Here is a 24,343-nt window from a genome sequence, read left to right as displayed (position 1 = left end):
AACACGTCTTTATGCGAAGCACGCCGCTCTCTCCCAAGCGCAGGCATCTCCGCGGACCGCCTGGGAACGGCGCGTGCGCAAAGCAATGCGGGACCCGGTGGCGGGTTCTCCGGCAGCCCTGGAGTAGGCGTGGAGAGGAGGGCTCTGAGTGCGGGGGCGGGGCTCCGGTCGCGTGGGGGCGCGGCCGGCTGTATGGGCGGGGTTTCGCGAGGGCCAGGGCGCTGCTCCAGTGGTGTGGGCAAGGGCCGTCGGAATGCGCGGGCGGGAGGGCGTGGCTCCGGTTTGTGGGCGGGGCTCCAGTTGTGTGGGCGCGGCGCGCTGGGTCCGCCGGTTTGGTGGGTCCTACTGGCCGGCTGGGTGGCGGAGCAGGTGGCTGGTCCCACTCCCGGACCCCTGCTTCTACCGCGGGCCCGGAGGAGGCTGAGTCGTAGGCGGCGCGCAGGCTTTGCGTAACCAGGCCGCCCGCCCCCTTCTGCCGCCCTATATGGCACCCGCCGCCGCTTCCTGGCATGGAGCGAGCGGCCGCCTGCCGGGATGGAGCTGGCGGAGCCGCGCCTGCTGGACGCGCTCGCCTGCCTAGAGTGCTTCCTGGGCGCCCTGGGCTTCGTGTGGATCTTGCTGGTGGGCGCTCCCTATGGCCGCTACTCACCGCAGTGGCGGGGCCGCCGCCTTCCCGCGAAGACCGCCTGGGTCCTGCAGGAGCTGCCCTCGCTGGTCTGGCCGCTCTGCGAGTGCGTTCGCGCGTCCTCGGAGCGCCTCCGCAGCTGGCCCAACCGCATCCTCCTGGCCATGTTCATCGTCCACTACGTGCACCGGTAACGTCCCCCGCTGCCGCGCGCTGCGCCGGCGGTGCGGCTCCCTGTATCCCGCGACCCCGGAGTTAGTTCAGAAACACTGGGGGTTGGTCCGGAAAAGACGTGCGACGGTTAGAAAGGGCAGAAAAGGCGAGATGGGAAAAGGCGTTGAGACTTTGACCTGGGAAGTGACAGTCTCACATGGATTGAGTTCCTCTCGAGGTAGTCTGCAGTTTCTGACCCCAAGACATGGCGCTGGTTGCCTTAAATCACTATTGCAGTTGTGTTACCCTTTGGGATGTTTGTCCCTGGTGGAACGTTTCCCCTAGTCAGATGACCCCGCTGCAACTAGAGAACCTGGTCCAAAAATTCATACTCGCACACCAATTCAGACTTTCTCCAGCACCTTATGCAAGGACTATGGGGATGGCTTTCCAGGCAAGGACCCTAAACACATCTTAAGAGTGACTTTTAATTTTGGGGGAGTGGGGGGCAGTTGTGAAGATTTTTTAAATGATTATCTGAAGTCTTTAGGTCTAATAAGTTGGGGTTTGTCTGGCTTTTAAACAGCTAAAGCAAATAATTGACCAAAAATTTTAAATCAAAATGTTAATGTTTTCATTCAGGCTCTGAAAAACTGCACAGTTAAAACAATGTGCCTGCATCTGAGAAGGCTGAGTTCAGCTGCTGTTGGAAAATAGGCAGGTTAAGCAACCTCCTTGATTTTTGGAACCTACCTTAAAACACCCACCTCCTAGAAAGGTTGAGAGAATTCAACTTGTGTGTGTTTACAAGACTTTTTTTTCTGCTGGTGTCTTACATTCCACTGGAGGAAAAGGACAGAGTTTCAGATCCAGTGACCAGAACAGGTGGCTGGGACCCAGAGGGTTTGCTGTACAGGAGTTAACTGGAGACAGGCACATTACACCTAACCAACTGCCTCTAAGCTTTCATTGCAGGAACGTTAAACCAGGCCAGAGTTGAACAAAGGCTAAGTGAGTACTATGTAATTTAGGCTCCTAAAGAGTATTCTGTTAAGCAGAGTTATTGTCAGTCTGCTTGATCTATTTTTTTGTTATGTGATAGAGCTTTACTGCAATTTTAATATCAATGAGACTCCTGTCTATATATACTTTTCCATAAATTCATCAGAACTTGTGTTTCTCTACTGGATAAAAGCGAGCTCTGGAGTCAGACTGTTAGATATGTTGACCTAAATAACAGATATTCTCCAAAGATTAATAAATTTGAGAATAGCAGAGCATTGCAATGAAGTCTGTGTGCTGTAATATACTGTATGCATATCCAAAGACGAACGTCTTTGGATATGCTTCCCTGGGGGAAGTTTTCAAGACAACAAAACAAGGATGATTATGTGAAATATTTTCCAACAATGGTGCTTGGCTACAAAGGTCAACAACAAGGGTAGTATCAGCACAAGAATAAACAATTGTTGGACAGACATCCTTGCAGAAGTTATATTTTGGGTAAGGTTGTGGTGGCCATTGTTCAAAGTTGTAGGTCTGGCAGTCTTTTTGCTGGTTCTTGGTACTGGGCATGTATACATGAGATCTCCTTCCTCAAAGCCTATCTGCTGCATGATCTGCTGGTGGTGTTTATCAGCTGTATGGTCTGCTAGTGGTGTTGTTAGGACTTGACAGAAGTGACTTGTTGCTGATTTAACACTTTCACATTTCTCCCTTTGGGTCAGGCTTTTTCTCTGAGAGCATTGCCACTCGATCATCATGGACTTGGGTTTGATTGTTCCTAGGTGCCAGGACTAGCCTGTCTGGTTGTTGGTTTGGTCTAGTCTGTCAACACTGAGTAAAGTGTAGGTGAGAAGTCTGTCAACATATGACCACATTTTAGCCACATCTGAGCGATAAAGAGGTTTAGAAAAAGTGAATCTCAGACTGTTTAACTGAGTCCGCTATTAGTTCATTTTTTTCTCCCTATTTTGTAGACATTGGCTATCATCAAAGTCCTGGGCCATCATTATTCTGTTGTACTTCTGTAGAAAGTTGTCAAGCAATAGGTATGAATTCAAAGTGAAATAATATAAAACAAATCCAACAAATCCAATTACATAACAATTTAGGGGCCTTGAACCAAGGCATGTGTGAGGCCCTGGATTTGATCCCCAGTGCCACACACACACACACAAACACATAAAATTAAATGTCCAATGGGAACTGTTGTAACCATTGAGCCTATTCGCTTATTTCTCTTATTTTGTATGGTTGGGTCTCAATTTTCACAAAAGGATTTATCCAGATACAACATGTGGTATTACCACTGGCACAGATAATTTTATCATTCAATAGCCTGTAGCTAGGTTGAATTGAGAGCGTTATTAAAACGGACAATTAGAATAAATTGAACGAAAAGTTGAGTTGGGGATGTTGCCAGAGCTACCTTCTAGGTGAAGTAAAGGATTCCTTAGATTCTGCCAGGTTACTTACAGTAGGGAGATTGTGAAATATTAACTACAACAGTATCCTATCGTGTGATAGCAACAAGGAAAGATTCAGAGGGCAAGGACACTGCATTGTGATAGGGAGAATTGTTCCACCATCTTGGGAAAAGCTGCCCCCAGGCTGACCAGCCAAACTTCTCATACTGATTTGTAGTTGGAGTCTCTGGTTAAAGCATCAGGTGGTTTGATAAACTTGCTGTGAAGCCTATACATCAAACACAAGGCTTATTTCTTGAAATTTGTATCAAGCTGCATCGTTTCAGCTTTTAGCTCTTTAGAAAAGAGCAGTTCCCATTCTTAGTTGGAGAATTGTAGCCAGATATTAGGGAAAAAGCTAGGATGATTTAGGATCTAGTCCCATCTAGAGGTAAATAGTAGGAACCCGAAAACAATGAATAAAGATGCAGTCTAATAGTGAGTGTACTGTAGTTTGCTTCTGAAACAATTTTGTACTTGCAGTCTTACCAAAATTGGAGCAAAAGTAATCAAAGAAAAACTAATTATTTTGCAAAATAAGCTTAGTCTTACCAATTTGGATTATTTACATTAGCTCAGCAGGACAGTGAGTTGCCATATTGTAATCTCAGATTTTGAACCCTCTGAAGGTAGGCTTCAGGTTTCACATGTAGCACCACGATGCCTTAGAGTCCCAGGGACTACAGAAGAGTGACAGTTTTTATTTGCTCACTATAAGGCTGGGAACCCTTGAAGCCGGGAATTCTACACATATTTTCAAATATGGCATTCCAATTGAAGCCATTATTCCCATCTGTAGACTATAAAGAGAACAGATTCTTACTAAACTTGTACAAATTACTATATTTGCATAAAAAATAAAAGTATGATTAGTTTCTGAATGTTTGAAGTACCAGGTAGGGAAGAAAAATGTGTTTCTGTGTTCACCAAAAGCATACTTTACTAAATTGCTGTAGACCATAAGAAAGATGTTTTCTCAAATCTGGAAGACAAAAGCATTTAAGTAAAAAAGCCAAAAACTATTTAAATAAAAGATGTAAAAATGTGTAAATTGTATCAGTTTAGTCCATCTCACATGAGGGGTCCGATTCAGTTTGATCTTGGCTAGTGGTTTCATGAGCCCCTCAGTTTCTTCATTGAGTCCTGGAAATTCCTGTTGATTCCATTGATCTTCAGGAGTGCTCTTTAGAGTGTTGGTGTGTTAATGCTCAATGATTGCAATCGTGTAGGAAAGAATCAGAATGGGGGATGACAAGAGACTTAGAATAGCCTGCTTAGCATCCTGACAAGAGTTCAGCAGAGGATGAGGAAGTAGTGATTTTCATCACATACAGGATTTTAAAATACAATCATGACTGTCAGCATGACTGACACTAGGAATATCAGAATTCATAAATTTTACATCAGTAATCTGTCCATACAAATATAACTTTAAAAAGATTTAGCATTGCTTTATTATTTAAAGTGTTTCCCATTCAACCCAACATTCCAGGTAAGCAGAGTTGGTTTATTACAAAATAAGGTTTGTTTTCCTTTGAGGATGTTTGGTGGCCTGTGTTAGTCAGTTTTCCATCCCTGGGACAAAATACCTGACCTAAGCAACTCACAAGGAGGATAAGTTTATGGTTCAAGGTTCAGAGATTCAGTTCATGGTCAGTTGACCACGAAGCATTGGGTCTGTGTGAGGCAGAATATCATGGCAGAGCAAGTGGAGGGGGCAGCAAAGAGAGAGGGCAGGGCCCTGGTCGCACTCTCCCTTTACGTAAGTTCCCAGTGACCTTCCTTCCACTAGGCCCTGCCATCTAAAGGTTCCAGTGCCTCCCAGGGGTACCATCAGCTGGGGACCACGTCTTTAGCACATGGACCATTAGGGGACACTCGAGATACACAGCCCAGCTGGAAAATCTCTGTTAACTCTACGTGAAAAGACTCATTTAGAACTTTGATTCTGGGCAGAATGCTCCACATGTCAATATTTTAGAAACATTCAAGCAAAATAGGGTTAAGATCAATATCAAATAATAATCAATTATTATTAAACGAGAATGACAAGTAAAATAATTCAATAGCAAATAGATGTGGGAAAAAAGAAAGAGGGCCAATTTTCCTAAGTAACCAAAAACTTATAAAGACACCATGAAACACAGGAAATTATCTTTTTTTATATATATTTATTATCATTATTATTATTATTTTTTTGGTTGTAGTTGGACGCAATACCTTTATTTATTTTTATGTGGTGCTGAGGATCAAATCCAGGGCCTCGCACGTGCTACGCGAATGCTCTACTGCTGAGCCACAACCCCAGCCCAGGAAATTATCTTGATATAACAAAATCTTTGTTTCTCAGGTTGGTTGCCAAAAGGTAGGAAAAAGATCCTCCCGTGGTGTGCTTGCTTCTGTTGGTAAGCCTGGGAAGGTACCTGGAAGTCAAGCCTGGTGAGAAGGTGCTGGGGATTAATTAGAGCCTGGAGGAGCATGTGTTGCACTCCAAGAGTGCAAGTCAGAGTGACAAATGAGAACCAGCTCCGTTTGCAGCACGCTTCTCAGCACCTCTCATGGAGGTGCATGAAGTCATCTGGTTTCAGGACAGTATGTCAGGAAAACACGTTGTTAGCACCAGGCTGCAGTAGCTGAGCCAGGGCTGGGGAGGAAATCAGAATCCCACAGGAGCTGACTCAAAGCTAAGAGGTACAAAATCCAGCGGAGACTACAAGACCAGAAAAGTTGCCCTGCAGGAGATGGTTGAAATTATAAAGACATCAATTTCAGAATTAGAAATTGAAACCTAGTGCAGGTGGCCGTAGCTCAGTGGTAGAGAACGTGCCTGGAAGGGCCTGGGTTGAATCCCCAGCACTCTAAAGGAAACAGAGAAGAGCCCCTGTGCATCTTCATGGAGAACAGATGGGCATTTCCAGAAAAACCTATTGCTTCAAACAGAACAGTAGATTCTGGTTTTGTATTGGTGTGTTAATGCTCAAGTTTTAGAAAAACCTGTGAACGTTTTTCTCTACTTAGCGCCAACTTATCATACACAAAGTTTCTCTCGTAAGATTCATCCTTCTCAAACCTCCCACTCCACCATCTGCCCAGACCCGCTTCATCTCTAGCTTTGCCCTGTATTTATTTTTTCCCATTCTGGAACAATCTAGTTGATACCAAAAGCTTGGTCCTTGTCCCCAATGCTTAGGACAAAGTTTTAAGAAAACAGAAAAAAAGAGTTTAATTGCTTTACTAGCAAACGGGGAGGCAAGGGGCTCTGTCATAGAGGCTGCCGTTCTCACTGCCAGGGGAACAGAGGGCTCACAAGGGGCTGCGGGGGCTGTTCTCCCATCATCATTATTAGCAGATCCAATTACTGGTTGACATGCTAGGTCTAGAGTTTCTTTAAGCTTGTGGATAGCGAGCACACTCACAGTAGGACAGGAGGAAGGGTACCCCTGCTTCCCGGCAGCTGGGGAGGGATTGAGGGAAAGAGGGAACAAAACTTGCCAGTTTTAAAACAAGCCCCCAGTGGTTGAGCAGCAGGGTTTACCTTCAGAAGATGAAAAGGACCCTGTTACGTGACAGAGGCCCTGTGCACAGGGTTCTGCTTGGACCACAACTTCATCCTCCCACACAGAATTCCCTCTCCCCTGTCCCACCCCTCTCTCACACACACATACACTATGCATGTATCATTTTAACTTATCAAAAGTGCATCCTGATACCTACCCCTGTTTTCACATCTCTTTCCAACTTGTATGTTCCTTTCTGTCTTGTTTTTATTTCCTTCCTTAAATTTACATTTTGAAAAGCTTTTTTAAAAACACTCCCTTTTAGACATGAACTTAATTTGTCATCAATCCATCTTAATTTTCTTACATTCTTTGCATATAGAATTACAGTTTTAATAATTTTTAATTCTTACTAGCTTTAGTTTCCAGTGAAGACCCAAAAGGAAAGCAGTCAGTCTTGAATTGTTTGTTTTCGACCAGATTTACGTCTAGAAACACCTGCTCCCTCCCACTTGTTTGGTGTGGAACAGGGACATGAGGATAAAGGCTTCTCTGTGGAGACAGGTTTAGACTTTTATGAGTATCTTACTTAATTCCACATAACTTTAACATTCCAAGTTACAGGGAAAGTTCACTTATAAACATTTATCTCATTTACGTTCACCTTATGAAAACTTGGAAGTTGCTACGCCTGACACACAGAACAGTGGATGTTGCATTGCGCTCTTGTTCACACATTTATTTTTAGGTAAAATGACCTTAAGCATCTCACGGAGAAACCCCAGCAAGGATGTATGCTAACACAGTTCAGAGGACACTTTCATTTTTACTGGTCATTGTGCCACATCCTAATTTCTGTAGAGCTCCACAGAAGTGACTCCATTTTGATTCTGACAGCCTTTACAACCCATCACTTGTGACCTGGGGGAAGTTACTGAACCATGTGCGCCAGGGTTTCCCCACCTCAAAACAGGCACAGGGATGGCGCTGCCTGGCATGCATATTACACCAGGTGAGTCCCTGGACTGCCTGTGTGGAAGGACCCATCCAGTGCTCAGTACTTGGCATCAGTACTTGGCCTCGCTGTGTGATGGGCACATCCTGCATGTACTCTGCATGGTTCATGCACACGGCTGCCAGCTGCAGTGCCAGTGAAGACCTCTGAAGGCGTGGCGTTGGAAACTAAGGGGGCACTTCGTAGAGTCTTGTGTCAGTGTAGGCCTTGGGATGGGAGGCATCACTCAAATGGAAGAGTGAACACTGACTGCCCCCCAAAGACCCAGAGTCATCCCTAGAGTGGTAGAACCTGAATAGATCCTTGGGCGCAGGCAAGACTGCACAGAACAGGTGTGGGACCAGGGCTGCTGAATGCGGGAGTGCTGGTATTGAAGCCCCTGATCCCTGGACTAGTGGGTTAAAACGCCATTCCAAGAGGATTTGCTGGGCCAGGTGTAGTTTTTAAAACTGCTGTATATGTTGCACAGAGCCCATGTGGTTCAGGGACACTGATGTTGTCCAAAAAGACAAGAACGTTTTCCGTCTTATCCAAGCAACTATCTTATTAAATAGTCATATGACCTGAGTCGGCGAGAACTTGGAAGAGACCTGGGGTGGAAACAGCATTCGGCACTGGTGATAAGCCCTCTTCGCTGGCCTTGCAAACTTTAGAGAGCCCCTCCACCTGGACAGAGCACCACAGATGATACAGGACCCAGCACAAGAACAGAAGAAACCAAGCCCAGGTGGGCACGGGGACACCAAGAGGGCAGCAGGAGGGCTGAGGTCTAGAGCGAGGTCCTGGGGCTGGCCACATGCAGGGGCATCCAGTGGTGGCTGCAGAATGACAGTTCTTCCAAGAGCCAGTGACAGAACCTGGACAAGGAAGATGGACCATAATCTCAAAGAGGGAGGGCAAGTAAGGGGCGGGCGTGTTTACTTCAAGGATAAGGGACCCTGCCTGCTGATGTGCTTGCGTAGCCCACGTGCTGAAGGCGATTGGTGGGCCTGGCAGAGACAAGAAGCTTCCTTAGGTCTGGAGGAGTGCCAGGCAGGGGGTGGACCTTGGCAGGATCTTTTGACCGGAATACCAGGGAATAAAGGGCAGCCTGCCTGGAAGGGGAGAGGGTATGGTGTGATGAGGAGCGATCTGTGGAGGGCCTGTCTAGTCCCCCAAGGATGGCAAAGGACTTTTTGGGGGATGTCTTTAATATGTGACATGCAGTGGCCCTCAGTAGTTGTAGCTGTCCCCTGCATTCTGTCTGTGCTGAGGCCTCCTCCTCCTGCCCCCAGGGTTTGGGTCTTGAGGACAGACACAGCTTCCTGCCCTCTGTCCTGGGTCTTTCTGAGCAAGGAGCAGTGTCTGATGCGCTGCCAGCTACCTCAGACAGGTGCTTCCTCACGGCCTCTTAGCTGGCCTCCCAGGTTTTCATGTGGGTGAGTGCATGAGGATTACGTGAGTGACCTTGACCCCAAGCATCAGTAATGAGGGTGGCGTCTGCCCAAGATGAAGCACTCTGAAGTTGGGCAGGCATCTTGCCCAGGGTTTCCTGTGCGGGATGCAGTGGCTCCTGTCACGCTGTGGTCTGGTGGAGTCGCCCTGCCCAGGGGGCCTCCTGGTGGGCAGCCAGTGGACAGGCAGAACCCTCCCTCTGCTCTCCTGCTTGCCTGAGACTGAGCTCGGGTTGCAGCAGCACTCCCTCTGCTGCCTCCCTGTGCTCATTCGGTCCCCAGCCCTCTCTGCCTCCATGCTCTTCTCTCCTGGGCCAGCGGCCTAGCCAGCTCCTCCTCACCTGCTCTCTCTCCTGCTGGACTTCCTCCTCTTCCCCCTGTTCCTTCTCCACTGTCACCTCTAAACCTGGTCACCTGACATTGGCAGTGGTGTCCTGGTGGTACTACTCCAGCTCACCGCAGCTCTGCATGTGTCCCTGGGTAGCTGCTGGCTCCACAGACTCATGCTCTGCATCTCCTCCTGCTGGCCAGATCAGCTGGGGCCTTACCTGACCAGCTGCTCTGGCTCACGGCTCTCCCTTCCCACCCTCAGCACTGACTTTATCAGGGGGTTATTTCTTCACTGAGCTACAAAAAGGCTGAGCACGAGGTACTGATGCCATGGCTCTCCCTTGGTGGCCACCTTTATTATGGCTGGCTGTGGTCAGAGGTCTTCAAACGGCCCCAGTATGCAGGGGTTCAAATGCCCAAGTCCTGACATCTACACCAAGGTCTGTTCTCAGCCATAGCCACGTGGATCTTGATTCTCTTATTCCTGATTTTGGTGCCTTCAAGAATCTTACCTGCTTCTGACTCATGTTTCTCCTATGAAACTTAATGTCCCTTCAGAGAAACCTCAGTGTTTTGTTTTTTGCTTTTTGTTTGTTTGCTACTAGGGATTGAACCCAAGGACACTGACCCTCATCCCCAGCCCTTTAATTTTTTTACTTTTTTATTTTGAGACAATGTCTCCCTAAGTTGCTCAGGACCTCACTAAGTTGCTGAGGCTGGCCTTGAACTTGCCTCCTAAATCGCGTGTACCACCGTGCCACTTTTAAACATGTCATGTGACATTTGTGATGCTAAAAAAGCAGGGAACTGAGAGAGTATTAAACTAAGGGTATTTAAGGGTATCAAAAGATAAATGTGAGTGCACTGAATTTTTAAAGACTATTTGAGCAGACAACAATTCATGAATCAGATAGCTAACTCCCAGGTGGTTAGGGCCCCCCTGAAGGGACATGAAGGGAAAACTTTTATTAAGTATCCCAGAAGCAAGACAAAGAAAATATTTGATTGTTTAGAGTGGACAGTCCCTTGTTAGCGGTTAGTTGGTGGTTTCTGATTGGTCAAATCTCCTGTTAGTAGTTAGGTGATGATTTCTGATTGGTTGAGTTTCCAGTTAGAGGTTAGTTGGTAGTTTCTAGTTGGTCAAGTCTAATTTTAACTGTATACACTGAACTGGGTTTGGTTTTGTGAATATAAGAATATAAGAATCCTAAGAACTGGAACTGTTTGAGCCTAATGTCTTCCCAGTTAATTGTGTTTATCAAGGCATACTGACTCCTCTGCCCTGACCTTGTGGATCCAAATGATCTGAGGCAGAAAAATATCTTTTATGCTAAGTGTAGAAGCGTGAAAAACAAAATATTCATTGTGACCATAATGTTGCCTTGAAAAAGCCAAGTGCATATTTAAGTCTTACATAGTGAGATCTGTGCAGTTTCATCATTACTGCAGAAGTGTCCAATGTCAGGCCTGTTGAGAGCTTAGATGTCAGTTTGTTGAGGAAAAAAAGTAATAGCATTATTATCTGTTTTATAGTTAAAAATGGTTAAATCTAGGCTGTGATAGTGGTTCAGTGGTAGAACACTTGCCTGGCATGCATGAGGCCAGCACAGCCCCCCCCCCCCCCCAAAAAGGACTGTCAGAATATGGTGACTGAGAGGGAGGACGCACTTCCCAGCAGTTCCCAGCACCAGACTTAGAAAGCATGAAGCTTGCTCCTCAGTGAAGTGGGTAACTAAGAAAAGCCACTGAAATTTAATACTGGACAGTAAAGAATCCCTATGGACACAGAAATTTGGAAACATTGGATATAATATAAGAAATAGCCCATTAGAGGCGTGCCCACTTAGCTGGGTGGGGGGGTGTGCAGGCGGAGGGAGGACAGCAGCATAAAAAAAAAAAAAAAAGTGGCCTGTGGAATTCAGAGGGAGCTGATCTTAATGGACCAGAGTTGGTGGGGGAAGTTGTTGAGTGGAAAGCAACAAAAATCACTCAGCCCACAGGCATATAGCTCAGCGGGAGCCAGGGTGCGGTTGCTGTGACTGTAGACTGTACAGTGAACAATGTAGTAGACACCTTGTGTTTAATGCCTGATCTGGCTCCCGGTTTTTATTGTTGGTGCTGATGTCAAATGCTGGCCTCGGCATTCCTATAGAGGTGGCCATAAGTTTTATAGGTGTCAAAGTAGACACTGGACAGATCTTAGGCTGCACATGTGTTGCTGTCATGAGTGCTACCCCTGGCTCGCCCTCCCTCTAAGAAGGACTGGGAGTGATCAGTACACTTCAGGTTCACAGAGTAAAGATTCTGCTGCTGAGCAGTACTCACAGCTCAGCCAAGCAATAGCAAATCTAACACAAGATCTAGCCCCTTCAAAAATACTTCAACACATAGAACTAGGGAGACAAAAACCTCAAACAGGCCCCAAGTAGGAACAAATAGAAGGGGACCTCCAATCCTACTCCTGAACATCTGCCTGTACATCAGAAATAGAGAAGTCCCAAAAGAAAAAAAGATAACCACACATAAAAGGACACATGTATAAAAAAGTAAGGGGAGTCCATCTCAATTGATGCGCAAGTTTGAGCGTTCTGAAAACTTGAGGAAACAGGCAAATCTCCCCCCCAAAATTCACAGTACCCCATTAAAGGATCCCACAGATATGGAAGTGGATGAAATTTCAGAGGAACTCTAAAAAACAGATTATTAAAATATTCAATGAAGTTAAAGAAGAACTAAGGAATGAATTGAGAGAGCAAATATAGGAGATAAAAGACCATTTCGATAAAGTATTAGAGATTATGAAAAGAAACCAAGCAGAACGCCTAGAAATGGAGGACGTAATGAATCAAATTTAAAATTCACTTGAAGGCATCATCAACAGATTAGATTGTGTAAAAAATAGAACTGTAGATCTTCAGCAGAACTTCAGGCCTTGAAGACAGGGTATGTGATCTTGAATACACAGTATGCAATAAAGGAAAATAAAAATAAAAAATCATGATCAGAATATTCAAGAGCTCTGAGACAGCACGAAGAGAAGAAACCTGAGAGTCGCTGAGATAGAAGAGAACTCGGAGATACAGGCTAAAGGCATTAAGAACATTTTCAGTGAGATAGTAACAAAAAGCTTTCCATATATTAGAAGTGAGCTAGGGTCCACAGATATATATATAGGACCCCCAGATAGATAATATCATAACAGAACCTTTCAAAGACATCATAATCAAAATGCCTAACATAGAAAATAAGGAAAGAATATTGAAAGCTAAAACAAAATCATCAAGTCACATTTGGAGGTAAACCAAAAGTCTCACCTCTGACTTCTCATCTCAGACCCTAAAATCAAGGAGGGCCTGGAATGAAATATTCCAAGCTCTAAAAGAAAACAATTGTCAGCCAATATTGCTATATCCAGCAAAATTGATGTCTTTCAAAATTGATGGAAAAATAAAAATTTTCTATGATAAGGATAAACTAAAAGAATTTGTGATCACTACAAAGAATACTGAAAGATATACACAGCACACAGAGGAACCAAACACCAAATAGATGATCTACCAAACAGATGGAGGTCACTAGAAGAGCAACCAAGTAAATGAAAATTAAGACAGAATTAGATATAGTAAACAAACAAAAACGTCAGGAAACAACAAACACACACTCATAGTAACACTGAATGTCAGTGTTCTCGACTACCAAATTTAAAGACATAGATTAGCAGAATGAATTAAGAAATAAGGTCCAACTATATGCTGTTTACAGGAGACTCATTTCATAGGCAGACACCCATAGACTAAGAGTGAAAGAATGGAAAAAAATATTCCATTCAGAAGGGGTTAGGAAACAAGCAGGAGTAGCTACTTTTCTCATATCTGACAAAGCCGATTTCAAGCAAAAATTAATCCAAAGAGACAAGGTAACTACATACTAGTAAAGGGAATGATCCAACAAGAAGATTTGACAACAGTGAATATGTATGCCCCTAACATCAGTGAACCTAATTACATTTAAAAAATGCTTCTTGACATTTAATCCCAGATAAACCCCAATACAATAATACAGGGTGATTTCAACATACCCATATTACCAATATATAGGTCATCCAAATGTAAAATCAGTAAAGTTATTTCCAACCTAAATACTGTAAATCAAATGGACCTCATAGACAAGTATAGAACATTTTACTCTAGAACAGCTGAATTTACTTTCCTCTTAGCAGCTCATGGAAGCTTTTCCAAAATAGACCACGTTCACAGTGTTTTATATCACAATGTAAGTCTTAGTTGATATGAATTTAAAAAATCCATAGGATCATGTGCAGCCTATCAAATTCTAATGGAATGAAACTAGAGATCAATGAGAAGAAAAATAATAGAAACAACATAAACACTTGGAGATTGAATGATACACTTTTAAATGAAGAATGGATGATAGAAGAAATGAGAGAGAAATCAAGAAATTCTTAGAAACAAATGAGAACAGATATGCAACATATGGAATTCTCTGGGACAGTATAAAAGCAGTTCCAAGAAGAAAAATAGGATTGAGTGCCTTTAGGGAGCAGCAAATGCATCATGGGTCTTGACCTGCCTAGAGAGAGAGAGAGAGAGGCAGTCCTTCTCTTGGGAATTTCACAGTATAAAGGTGCCAATGGAAGATTGCTTAATTGCTATGGTAATGCCCTCTTCAAAGGGGACTTCTGTGCCAGCCACAGAATTTATCAGTTCATGACCTAATGTTCAAATACCAGGCACCCTGGGGTATAGAATTATGGGTGTAAGCTGATAACTGTCATTGAACTGTTCATACCTTTGACCTCAGTTCTGTTTGTTTTAAAGTAACTTTCTCACAGTAAATCCCTTTGATTTTAAAACCTATATAAGAAATGTGCCGAGCTTGCTCATAGTCAGTCTTCCTCCATTGGAGATTGGCTGGACCACTGGGCCCTGCTTTTTCTCTACTTTTGTGTGGGTCGGTCTGTTCTAAGTCCGCTCACCACCCAGTTTGGTAACCTGAATAAACGACCTTGAAGGATGTGGCAAAGTGCCTACATTTAAAAAAAAAAAAAATCCAAAATAAATAAGTTTATGCTCTACCTCAAGGACTTAGAAAAGGAAGAACAAACTAATTCCAAAATCAGTAGAAGACAGAAAATAATTAAGACTATAACAAAAATCAATGAAATTGAGAATGAAAAAAATACACAGGATCACTGCAACTGAGAATTGGTTCTTTGAAAAGATAAATAAGATTGATAAACCCTTAGCCAAACTAACCAAAAGAAAGAGTGAGAAGACCCAAATGAACAATATTAGAGATGAAAAACAAAGGGAGATATCACCACAGACACTTCTGAAATCCAGAGAATCTTCAGAAACTTGAAAATTTATACTCCAATAAACTGGAGAATCTAGAAGACATTGACAAATTTCTAGACACATATGACATGCCCAGATTGAACTAGAAATTGAACAGAAAACCTAAACAGACCAATATCAAGTAATGGAATTGAAACAGCAATTAAAAGCCCTTCAACAAAGAGAAGCCCAGAACCAGACAGATTCTCAGCTGAGTTTTACCAAACCTTAAAGGACTAACACCAGCCCTTCTCAAACTGAAAGGAACAGAACACTCACAAACACATCCTGAGTGTGGGGCTGGGGGTGTAGCTCAGGGTAGAGTGCCTGCCTAGTATGTGTGAGGCACTGGTTTGATCCTCAGCACCACATAAAAATAAATAAATAAAACAAAGATATTGTGTTTATAATTAAGAAAAAAATAAAAACATGCATTCTGTAAAAACAGTATAACCCTGATATCATAACCAGACAAAGACATCAAGAAAGAAAACTATAGATGATGAACATAGATGCAGAAATTCTTAGTAAAACATTAGCAAACCACATTCAGAAACACATCAAGAAGGTAATGCACCTGATCAAGTGGGTTTCCTCTCAAGGGTGAAAACTTGTCTCAACCTATGCAGATCATTAACTGGAATCCACCTGCTAAATGCAATTAAGGACAAGAGTCATATGGTCATCCCAATACCAGCAGAAAGGACCTTTGAAAATCCAGCACCCATTCGTGTTAAACCACTGGAGAAACTAGGGATAAAGGGAACTTTCCTCAACACTATAGAGGCAATATGTAACAAAGTGAGTGAGGAAAACCCGACAGCATTTCCTCTCAAATCAGGAACAAGACAATGATGTGCACTCTCACCACAATTATTCAATATAGATTTAGAGAAGGAAATTAAATGGATACAAATAGGAAAAGAAGAAGTCAGACATGTACAATTAAACCTATATTGAATGACTCTCACCAAATCTTTATATTGAATTAATGGGCATCAGAGAAGTTAAATCTATTTAGTTGTGCCATGATCCTGTGATTCTGTATCTAGAAGACCAAAAATTCAATACAAAACTCCACCAAAAGACTTCTAGAGTTGATAAATGAATTCAACAAAGTAGCAGGATACACACTCAACACCCATGAATCAATAGCTTCCAACAGTGATTCTTCTGAGAAAGAAATCAGAAAAACCATCTTGCTTGCAATGACCTGAAAAAATAAGATACTTGGAAATTAATCTACCCAAGGAAGTGAAAGCGCTCTACAAAGAACATTATAGAATACTAAAGACAGACACTGAAGATCTTAGAAGATAGAAGGATATCCCATGTTCTTGAATAGGCAAAATTCATACTGCCAAAATGGCTGTACTAGCAAAAGCAATATACAGATTCAGTGCACTCCCCATCAAAACACCAATGACATTCTTCACAGAACTAGAAAAAAACCAGCCTTAAATTCATTGGGAAGAATAACAGACCCAGAATAGCCAAAGCAATTCTGAGCAAGAAGAGTGAAACTGGAGGCATCACAATACCTGACTCAAATTATTCTACTGAGCTGTAGTTACAAAACCAGCATCTTACAGGCATAAAAGTAGATATGACCAATGGAACAGAGTAGAAGACACAGAAACCCCCTTCCCGCCTCCCATACAGCCGTCTGATGCTTGACGAAGGTACAAAAAAATCTAGATTGGAGGAAAGACAGCCTTTTTAACACATGGTGCTGGGGAAACTGGATCCATATGTAGAAAAATAAAACTAGACTCCTACCTCTCAGCCTGCACAAAACTCAAATCAAAATGGACTTAGGAATTAGACCAGAAACTTTACAACTGCTAAAAGAAAACACAGGGTCAACTCTTCATTATAGAGATGCAGGCGATTTCCTCAACAAAACCCCTAAAGCTCAAGAAATAAAACCAAGAATCAATAAGTGAGATGCCATCAAATTCCAAGCTTCTGCACAGCAAAAAAAAAAAAACAAGAGAATGAAGAGAGAGACTATAAAACAGAAGATAATCTTAGCCAGCTACTCCTCTGACAGGAGATTAATATCCAAAATATACAAAGCACTCAAAAAGCTTAACACCAAAAGTAAATAAACAACCCGACCAATAAATGGGCAAAAGAACTAAACAGACATCTCTCAAAAAAGAAACACAAATAGCCAGTGAATATATTCTAAAATATTAAACAGCTCTAGCAGTCAGGGAAATCCAAATCAAAATAACACTAAAATTTCATGTTATACTAGTCAGAACAGCAGTTATCAAGGATACAATAATATTAAATGCTGGTGAGGATGCGGGGTGAAAGGTACATTCATACATCGTAGGTGGATTGTAAATTAGTATAAGCACTCTGGAAAGCAGTGTGGAAATTTCTCAAAAACCTAGGAGTGGAGCCACTGTATGACCCAGCTAGCCTATTCCTTGGTATTTATCCAGAAGAACTAAACCTCATACTGTAGCAATATAAGCTGCATCAGGGTTTATAGCAGACAATTCATAACGGTAAAGTTATGGAATCATCCCAGGTGCTTGTCAGTAGAAGAATGGTTTAAGAAAGTGTAGTTTATATAACATAATGAAGTTTGACACTGTCATAAAGAAGAATGAAATTATGTCACTTACGTAAGTGGATGGAACTGGAGAGCATCATGCTAAGTGAAATAAGCCAAGCTCAGAAAATAAAGGGACACATGTTTTCTCTCATATGCTGAAGATATAAGAAAATAAGGGGGAAGGCGGGGATGGATATCATTAAAAATATAGGGGAGATCAGTGCAGTAGGACAAGAGGAAGGGGGAGGACAAGGAAGGGAAGGAAATGGGGAATGAATCTAGCAAAATCATGCTCTGTGCATATATAAATATAGCCTAGAAGATTCCACCTTTATGTGTATGTAAAAAGCATCAATCAAAAATACATGATGAGAGGAAGAGCAGTGGAGTAGAGCAGGGCGAATCAGGGAGGGAGAAGGGGAGAGAAGTGGGGAATGGGGACCGAAGTGGACTGAATCAGATCACACCCATGCACGAGTGACTCTGCCGAGATGAACCCACCACTGTGTTTAACTATAATGCCCAAATAAATAAATAAAAGTGGTTAAATCAACTCTAGCCTAAATTAATGCCCAATCTCTAGATATTTGATATTCCTAAACTGAAGGTTGCAACGTTTCGAGTAGGGTGTGGTGCCACTGACGTTATTTCCAGAGTCCAAGCATTTGGTAAATGAGTACCTTGTTTGTCCCTGTAAGAGATCTGGGACATTACTATTCCAGTTTGTGGGAAAAATACTTCAAGAGATAATTTCTTAGTTCACAATGTGACTTCACAAGGCATGAAGTTTGCCTCCCAGATTAGAAAACCCCAAAAATCTCACTGTAAGTTTTTAAGGAATAGCTGTTCCCTAGGCATGCTTGCATCTCAGCCCTCAGGAGGAAAGCTTTCCCTTGGCCCCTTCCCCTCTGGAGCAGAGGAGCACAGACATTGCTGACCAGTGGTCGGGTCTGGAGGAGGCAGCCACTCTGCCGTGTAGGAGAAGCTCAGAGCTCCCCATCCTGTGGGGACACCTGTGGTCCTCAAGGAGCGCATAGCGAACACGTAGGGTACTCTGATGATTTCCTAATCCACTTTTCTTCCTCAGCATTCATAGGGTACTTTTACTTTCCTGAGATTTGGAAACTTCTCAGATGAACTGAGCCTTTGTTTATTGCTTTTGCCTGATTATCTCAGCTTTGTCAATCAACAGTGGCAGCTGTTCATCTCAGGAGATGTAACTTCCCTGTCTCACTGATGGAGTCTCTTCTGAACCCATTAGTTATCTCAGATAGGTGCCAGTATTGCGTGTGAATGAGCTCCAGTTGAGAGCCACACTCACCGTACAAAATTTTTAAAATTCAGAAGAATCCAAGGAAGAAGAAAAAATCCCTCATAATTCCATGACTTAGAAAAAACAAGGTATATCTTTTCCCCATCTCTTTTATTGTTCTTCATGAGTTTTTATCACCTTTTTTAAGCAGAAATGGTACCCACAGAAACACTCAAATCATGTAACCTACTTTTGACATTTGGTATAAGTGTGTTTCTAACTTAATAGGAATATTTAATAAAAATGACTTCTGGTGACCACTTAATGTGACAGAGCACTGCCCGCTCTGCTCCATCTTGGTACTTGTGACATGGTAGAAGGGACACCTAGAAGGTGGTGTGCCTCCCAGCCGTGCCGCTGCCCAGCGTGCAGTCTCCATTGGCACGTTACTGGTGTTTTAGTCAGCTGTCTCGCTGCTGCGACCAAAAGATCTGATGAACAATTTTAGGAGGAAAAGTCCGTTTTACAGCTCATGGTTTCAGAGGTCTCAGTTCATTGACAGGTAGCTCCATTCCTTAGGCCTCAAGGTGAGGCAGAACACTGTGGCAGAGGAGTGGCAACAGAGAGCAGGTCAGGACATAAGATCAGGAAGCAAGGAACAAGCTCTGCTCAACCAGGACAAAATACAGAGCACAAAGGCAGGCCCCCCCAGGGACCCACCGCCCCCAGCCACACACCACCTGCCTACAGTTACAACCCAGTTAGTCCCTGTCAGAGGATTAATGCTCTGATTAGGTTAATATTCTCGTAACCCAGTTATTTCACCTCTGAACTTTCTTGCCTTTTTTCATACATGAGCTTATGGGGGACACCAGTATTTAAATAACAACATTCCACCCCTGGCCTCACAAAGCTTATTTCCATTTTCAATGGCAAAATACATTTAGTCCATTTCCAAGAGTCCCAGTGATCTTACAGTTTTAGCAGTGCCTAAAAGTTGAAGTCCAAAGTCTCCTCTGAGACTCAAGGCATACTCTCAGCATGAGCCCCTATAAAAATCAAATATGTCCAGTATGTAAAGGCACAGAGTAAACATTTCCATTCCACATGGGAGAAATAGGAACACAGAAAGCAGGGATGGGAGGAGAGCAAGACTGACATGGAACTGGGTGAGCAAGTCCTGTAGCTTTGTGTCCAGCATCTAGGGCACGTGGCATCCTGATGTCCTTTCCAAAGGGCTCATGTAGCTCTGCCCCTGTGGCTTTGCTGGTGGTAGCCCACTTGGCCTTATTTCTGCTCAATTCCTGCAGACGGCCTTGGCAGACATTCCCCAATACTGCCGTGTCTTAATCTTGGTGTCTCCAGTGCCTCCTTGGCTTCCTCCTTACATCTCCATGCGTTGCCCTCTGGGGGCAGCCCGCAGGGCCTCCACGGCTGCGGCACTTTGCCTAGCCTCCCAGGCCTTCCTTTGAAATCTCCACGGCAGCCTCCACAACGCCCTAACTCCAGCATCCTGCATTCCTGCAGAGCCAACACCCCATCATCCACCACCAGGATACCAGGTTGATGCCAGGGTCCACCACCCCCTGGAGCAGTAGCCAGCTTCCAGGGACTGTGGCTGCAGCAGTCTCTGAGTGCCTGGGTGACTGGTGAATCAAGTTCCTCGGCTGCCCTTGGCAAGCAGGGTGTCCTGTCAGTCTAGTCTCAAAAGGCTTTGTCGTTTACACCCTTGCACCTGAAATGGGTGTGTTCTTGCCAGTTTTTGAGATGCCCTCAGACCATCCTTCTTATTGTCTCTGGGCAGTCTGTAGAGTTTCTTTAGTGGCGTTGATGTCATTAACAACCAGGATTCCTTAGCCCCAGTTTTGCTCCGTTTTCTGGCAGAACTCCAAGTTTTTCAGATCTATCTGCTTTGCTTTCCTCTCCTGATTATCACAGTGAACTTGGCTAAAAGCCATCACTCCCTGAATACTATGCTGCCTAGAAATTTCTTCTGCTGGGGTTGTGGCTCAGCGGTAGAGCGCTTTCCTAGCACGTGCTAGGTGCTGGGTTCGATCCTCAGCACCACATAAAAATAAATAAATAAAGGTGTTGTGTCCAACTATAACTAAAAAATTAAAATATTTAAAAAAAAAAGTCCATTGCCTAAATTCAGCCTCATAGAAAGTCTTGGATACAGGCAAAATGTAGACGATTTCTTTGCCAGAATGTAACATGGATGGTTTCTAGTCCAATTTCTAAAGTCCTCCTTCTCCTGAAACCTTAGGAGCACCATGATCACTGTCCACAGTCCTGTTGGCATTCTGGTCTTCTGATCACCCCCCAGAATTGCCCATTAATCTCTGCTTACAACAATCTAAAGCTTTTTCAGCTTCCATCTCTAAATGTCTCAAAATTCCTCCCACAAAATCAAATAAGCTCCCAAAACTTCTAAGCCACATGGTCAGGTTAGTTACAGTAATGATCCCACTTCTCAGTACCAGTTTCTGTTTTAGTCTGCTTTTTTCTCCTATGACCAAAATACCTGACAAGAACAACTAGAGGAGGAGAAGTTTATGTGGCAGCTCAAGTTTCAGAGATCTTAATCCATAGATGGCCCACTCTGCTCCTCAGGGCCCCGGGTGAGGCAGAACATTATGGGGTAGAAGAAAGCAGCTCAGACAGTGCACCAGGAGGTAGAGAGAGAGAGAGCTCTGCTCAACAGGAACAAAATATAACCCCAAAGGCACATCCCCAGGGACCCACCTCCTCCAGGCACCTGCTTGCCTTCTGTTCCACCCAGTTAATCCTAGGGGAGCTTAGTGCACTGATGAGGTTAAGACTCTCATAACCCAGTCAGCTGGAGTGGTGCCTCTGAGCCTTGTATCCTGATCTGTGAAACAGTGATGATGGTAACAGTTTTGAAGTGTGAAAAACAGCGCTTAGTGTAAGATCAGAAACCATTAGGAAGATGTATCAGGAACTTAGAAGCACTTTTACGTTGTGCCTATGCTGTCAAACTCAGCCTGCAAGAGACAGATAGCAGGGTGTTCTGGCCACTGAAGCATCAAAGAACTCTGGCTTCTTTCTTAAAGCGCTTGGCTCAGCGCTTTACACCCATCTACAAACCTGTGGATGCAGAGGTTAGCAGATTCCATGGGGTGAAATTTGAGTCTTGATTCTTTATGTGGAAAGGAGAGAAAATAGAAATGTTAACAGAGAAAAGTGTCACAGTTTATCTTATACGTAATCTGATTACTTGGAAAATAGAATTTCTTTGTAGCTCCCTGGGAACTGATTTTTTTTTTTTTTTTATGTATCTTTGGCTAGTTATCAGAACAGAAAATAGACTTATGACATATTGCCTGGATAAAGTACGTGTTAGTCCAAGTACTTCATAGTTTCCCTTAAAGATAGTTTCCATCTTATGGGATTTCCATCTTCTTGGTCAATCCTTCTTTTCTCAAAGAACAGTAATAGCCATTTCCCACAGTTCTGTGGGAAAGGGTGGCTGAGTGTGAAGGCATTTTTAGTGATGAGATTTAAAATGCATGTTAGTACCCAACATGCACAAGGCCCTGGGTTCATTGCCCGTAACTGCAATAGAAATGTGCACGTGCAGTTTCTATGTGTTGTGTGTACATGTGTATACATGTGTACATGTAGTTTACAGTACTAATGAGAAGGACTGTAAGGAAGAGGAGTGTGAAGATAGAGAGAGGCTTGGGTCTCACCTTCACAAGGTGCAGCCAGCATTTGCCACTTGTTCAGATTTCAGCCTGAATTTGGAGCCATTCTGGAAGATATTGACCAAAAGTTTGCGGTTTACAATTCCCATGTCCTGGAGGGACAATCCAAGTGTATTCCTTCTGGGCCAATTTTGTTCATCTTTGTCTTTCAGGGATTTTGACAATTGCATCAGGTTGTCAGAGTTACTGGCAGAAGTTGCTATCTGCTTTTCAGGACTGTAAGATTTATAGTGACGTGCTCTCTTTGGATATATGACACATTGACATTTAAGAGAAAATGCAAACACAAAATACATTTTGCGTCCTCTTTTCTTGGTGGGTTTCTAATTCCTGATCCTTTTGTGCCCCTCCTTAACCCCCTAGTAGGGTGTCTATAGGCCAGCGGGCTGTAACAGTGTAATCAGCCAGATTAGCACTTGAACTCAACCTCTCAGTAGCCTGGTGACCTGAAACAGATTACTTCACACTGAGTTTTCCTTTTATCTGCTCAAACATGGTGACAGGTCCTCCTGCCAGGTAGCTGGGAAGCCTTGCAGCGCTCCATGCTTGGTGGAGGGAGCCCTGGTAGCAGGGATGGATGACATGGCAGTGTGGCCCAGATCCTGTTGCCCAGTAGAACTGCCCATGGTTTTAGGATAGTGGAAAACTTAAGAACCTCCTGAGGCCTCCCTGTCTCTAATTCAGTGTGTCTGTTCCACATGCTGCACGCACGACTAGAGTCCTGAGCTCGTGCACTGTGGTGAACACTGCCAAAGCAGGTCAGTTCTCTCAGTGGACTTCTCAGTTACCATGATGTACTCCATGCCTTTGGCACAGAGTGCATCCATGCAAGTGTGACTAAGGATGATGTTAACCAAGAAAAACCAAGACAAGATGAAAATGCCAAGCCATTTAAACAGAATTGCAGAAGGTGTTTTTTATTTCTTTTTAAATTTGTTTTTGTTTCCTTAGCACCTTGATTTTCCCATATCTGATTCGAGGAGGAAAGCCCACACTGCTGTATTCATGGGCGATGGCGTTTGTTTTCTGTACCTATAATGGCTACTTGCAAAGCAGATACTTGAGCCAATATGCAGTGTATGCGGACGACTGGGTCACCCAGCCCCGTTTTCTAACAGGTGAGCATCCAGGAGATCAGCTCTACCTCCCTTTTCACCAGTGAACCCCCAAGGGACAGGGTAGCAGGGAGTCCAAAGCAGCCAGAGGGCAAGTCAGGCTACCCCAGAGCCACTCGAGGGTAGGAAGGGACGCGTACGCAGGACACCTGCCCCCACAGGCACTGAAGCACAGGTGTTCCACAGAATGAGGACCCATAGGGAGCAGGAAGCTGGTGGTGAGTAACAGACAGACTGGGAGACCTGGGGGCTGGCTGACTGTGTAACCTAACCCAGCCCTCGACTGTTTCTCCTGTCACATGAGATGCAGTCAGACTGGGTTACCTTCCAACAGTGCAGGTAGACTTTTATGAGTATTCTACCTTAAGCCAACTTTTGGGTTGGGAAGTTTTGAATTTTTAAAATGTATACCAACTAATATGAATTAATATGCATTTTAGAATTTTTCAATTTCTAATTTTAGCTTTATAAATTCTGAGCAAAAGTGAAAAAGAAAGCATTAGCAATCAAAAATCTTTGCAAGAGCAGAGGCAATGCTTAGTCTCAGGGTCTTGTATGGAAGGGAGCTTTTCCAGCGCTTATTTAGCATGTCCTGGAGCATTTAGAAGTGGTAACAGGCCAGGTGCCATCACCCCATGGCGGCTGCCACAAGCCTTCACTCAGCCCATCAGATTTTCAAACTTCACCTGATTACATTTTGATTTCTCTCTGTGTATGAATTTATAATAATATAAAAACTAATGCTCACATAATTCCTTGTTGCCGACAAAGCACCTTCACATTTCTCAGTCTTATTTT

General features: G+C 43.7%; 1 protein-coding gene across 1 annotated transcript in view; it reads left to right on the top strand.

Annotated features, from left to right (window-relative positions):
• Positions 1-298: 298 nt before the first annotated feature.
• Srd5a1 (steroid 5 alpha-reductase 1) overlaps positions 299-24,343 on the top strand; it is a 40,085-nt gene continuing 16,040 nt past the window's right edge. The window contains exons 1-2 of the mRNA XM_027943899.2: positions 299-815; positions 23,382-23,548. Coding sequence (XP_027799700.1) covers positions 535-815; positions 23,382-23,548 — 448 coding nt within the window. The 5' untranslated portion in view covers positions 299-534. The remainder of the gene's footprint in view (positions 816-23,381; positions 23,549-24,343) is intronic.

This window comes from Marmota flaviventris, chromosome 5 (genome assembly GCF_047511675.1).
Source record: "Marmota flaviventris isolate mMarFla1 chromosome 5, mMarFla1.hap1, whole genome shotgun sequence".
Classification (NCBI taxonomy): domain Eukaryota; kingdom Metazoa; phylum Chordata; class Mammalia; order Rodentia; family Sciuridae; genus Marmota; species Marmota flaviventris.
This window is presented reverse-complemented; position numbering and strand designations above follow the sequence as displayed.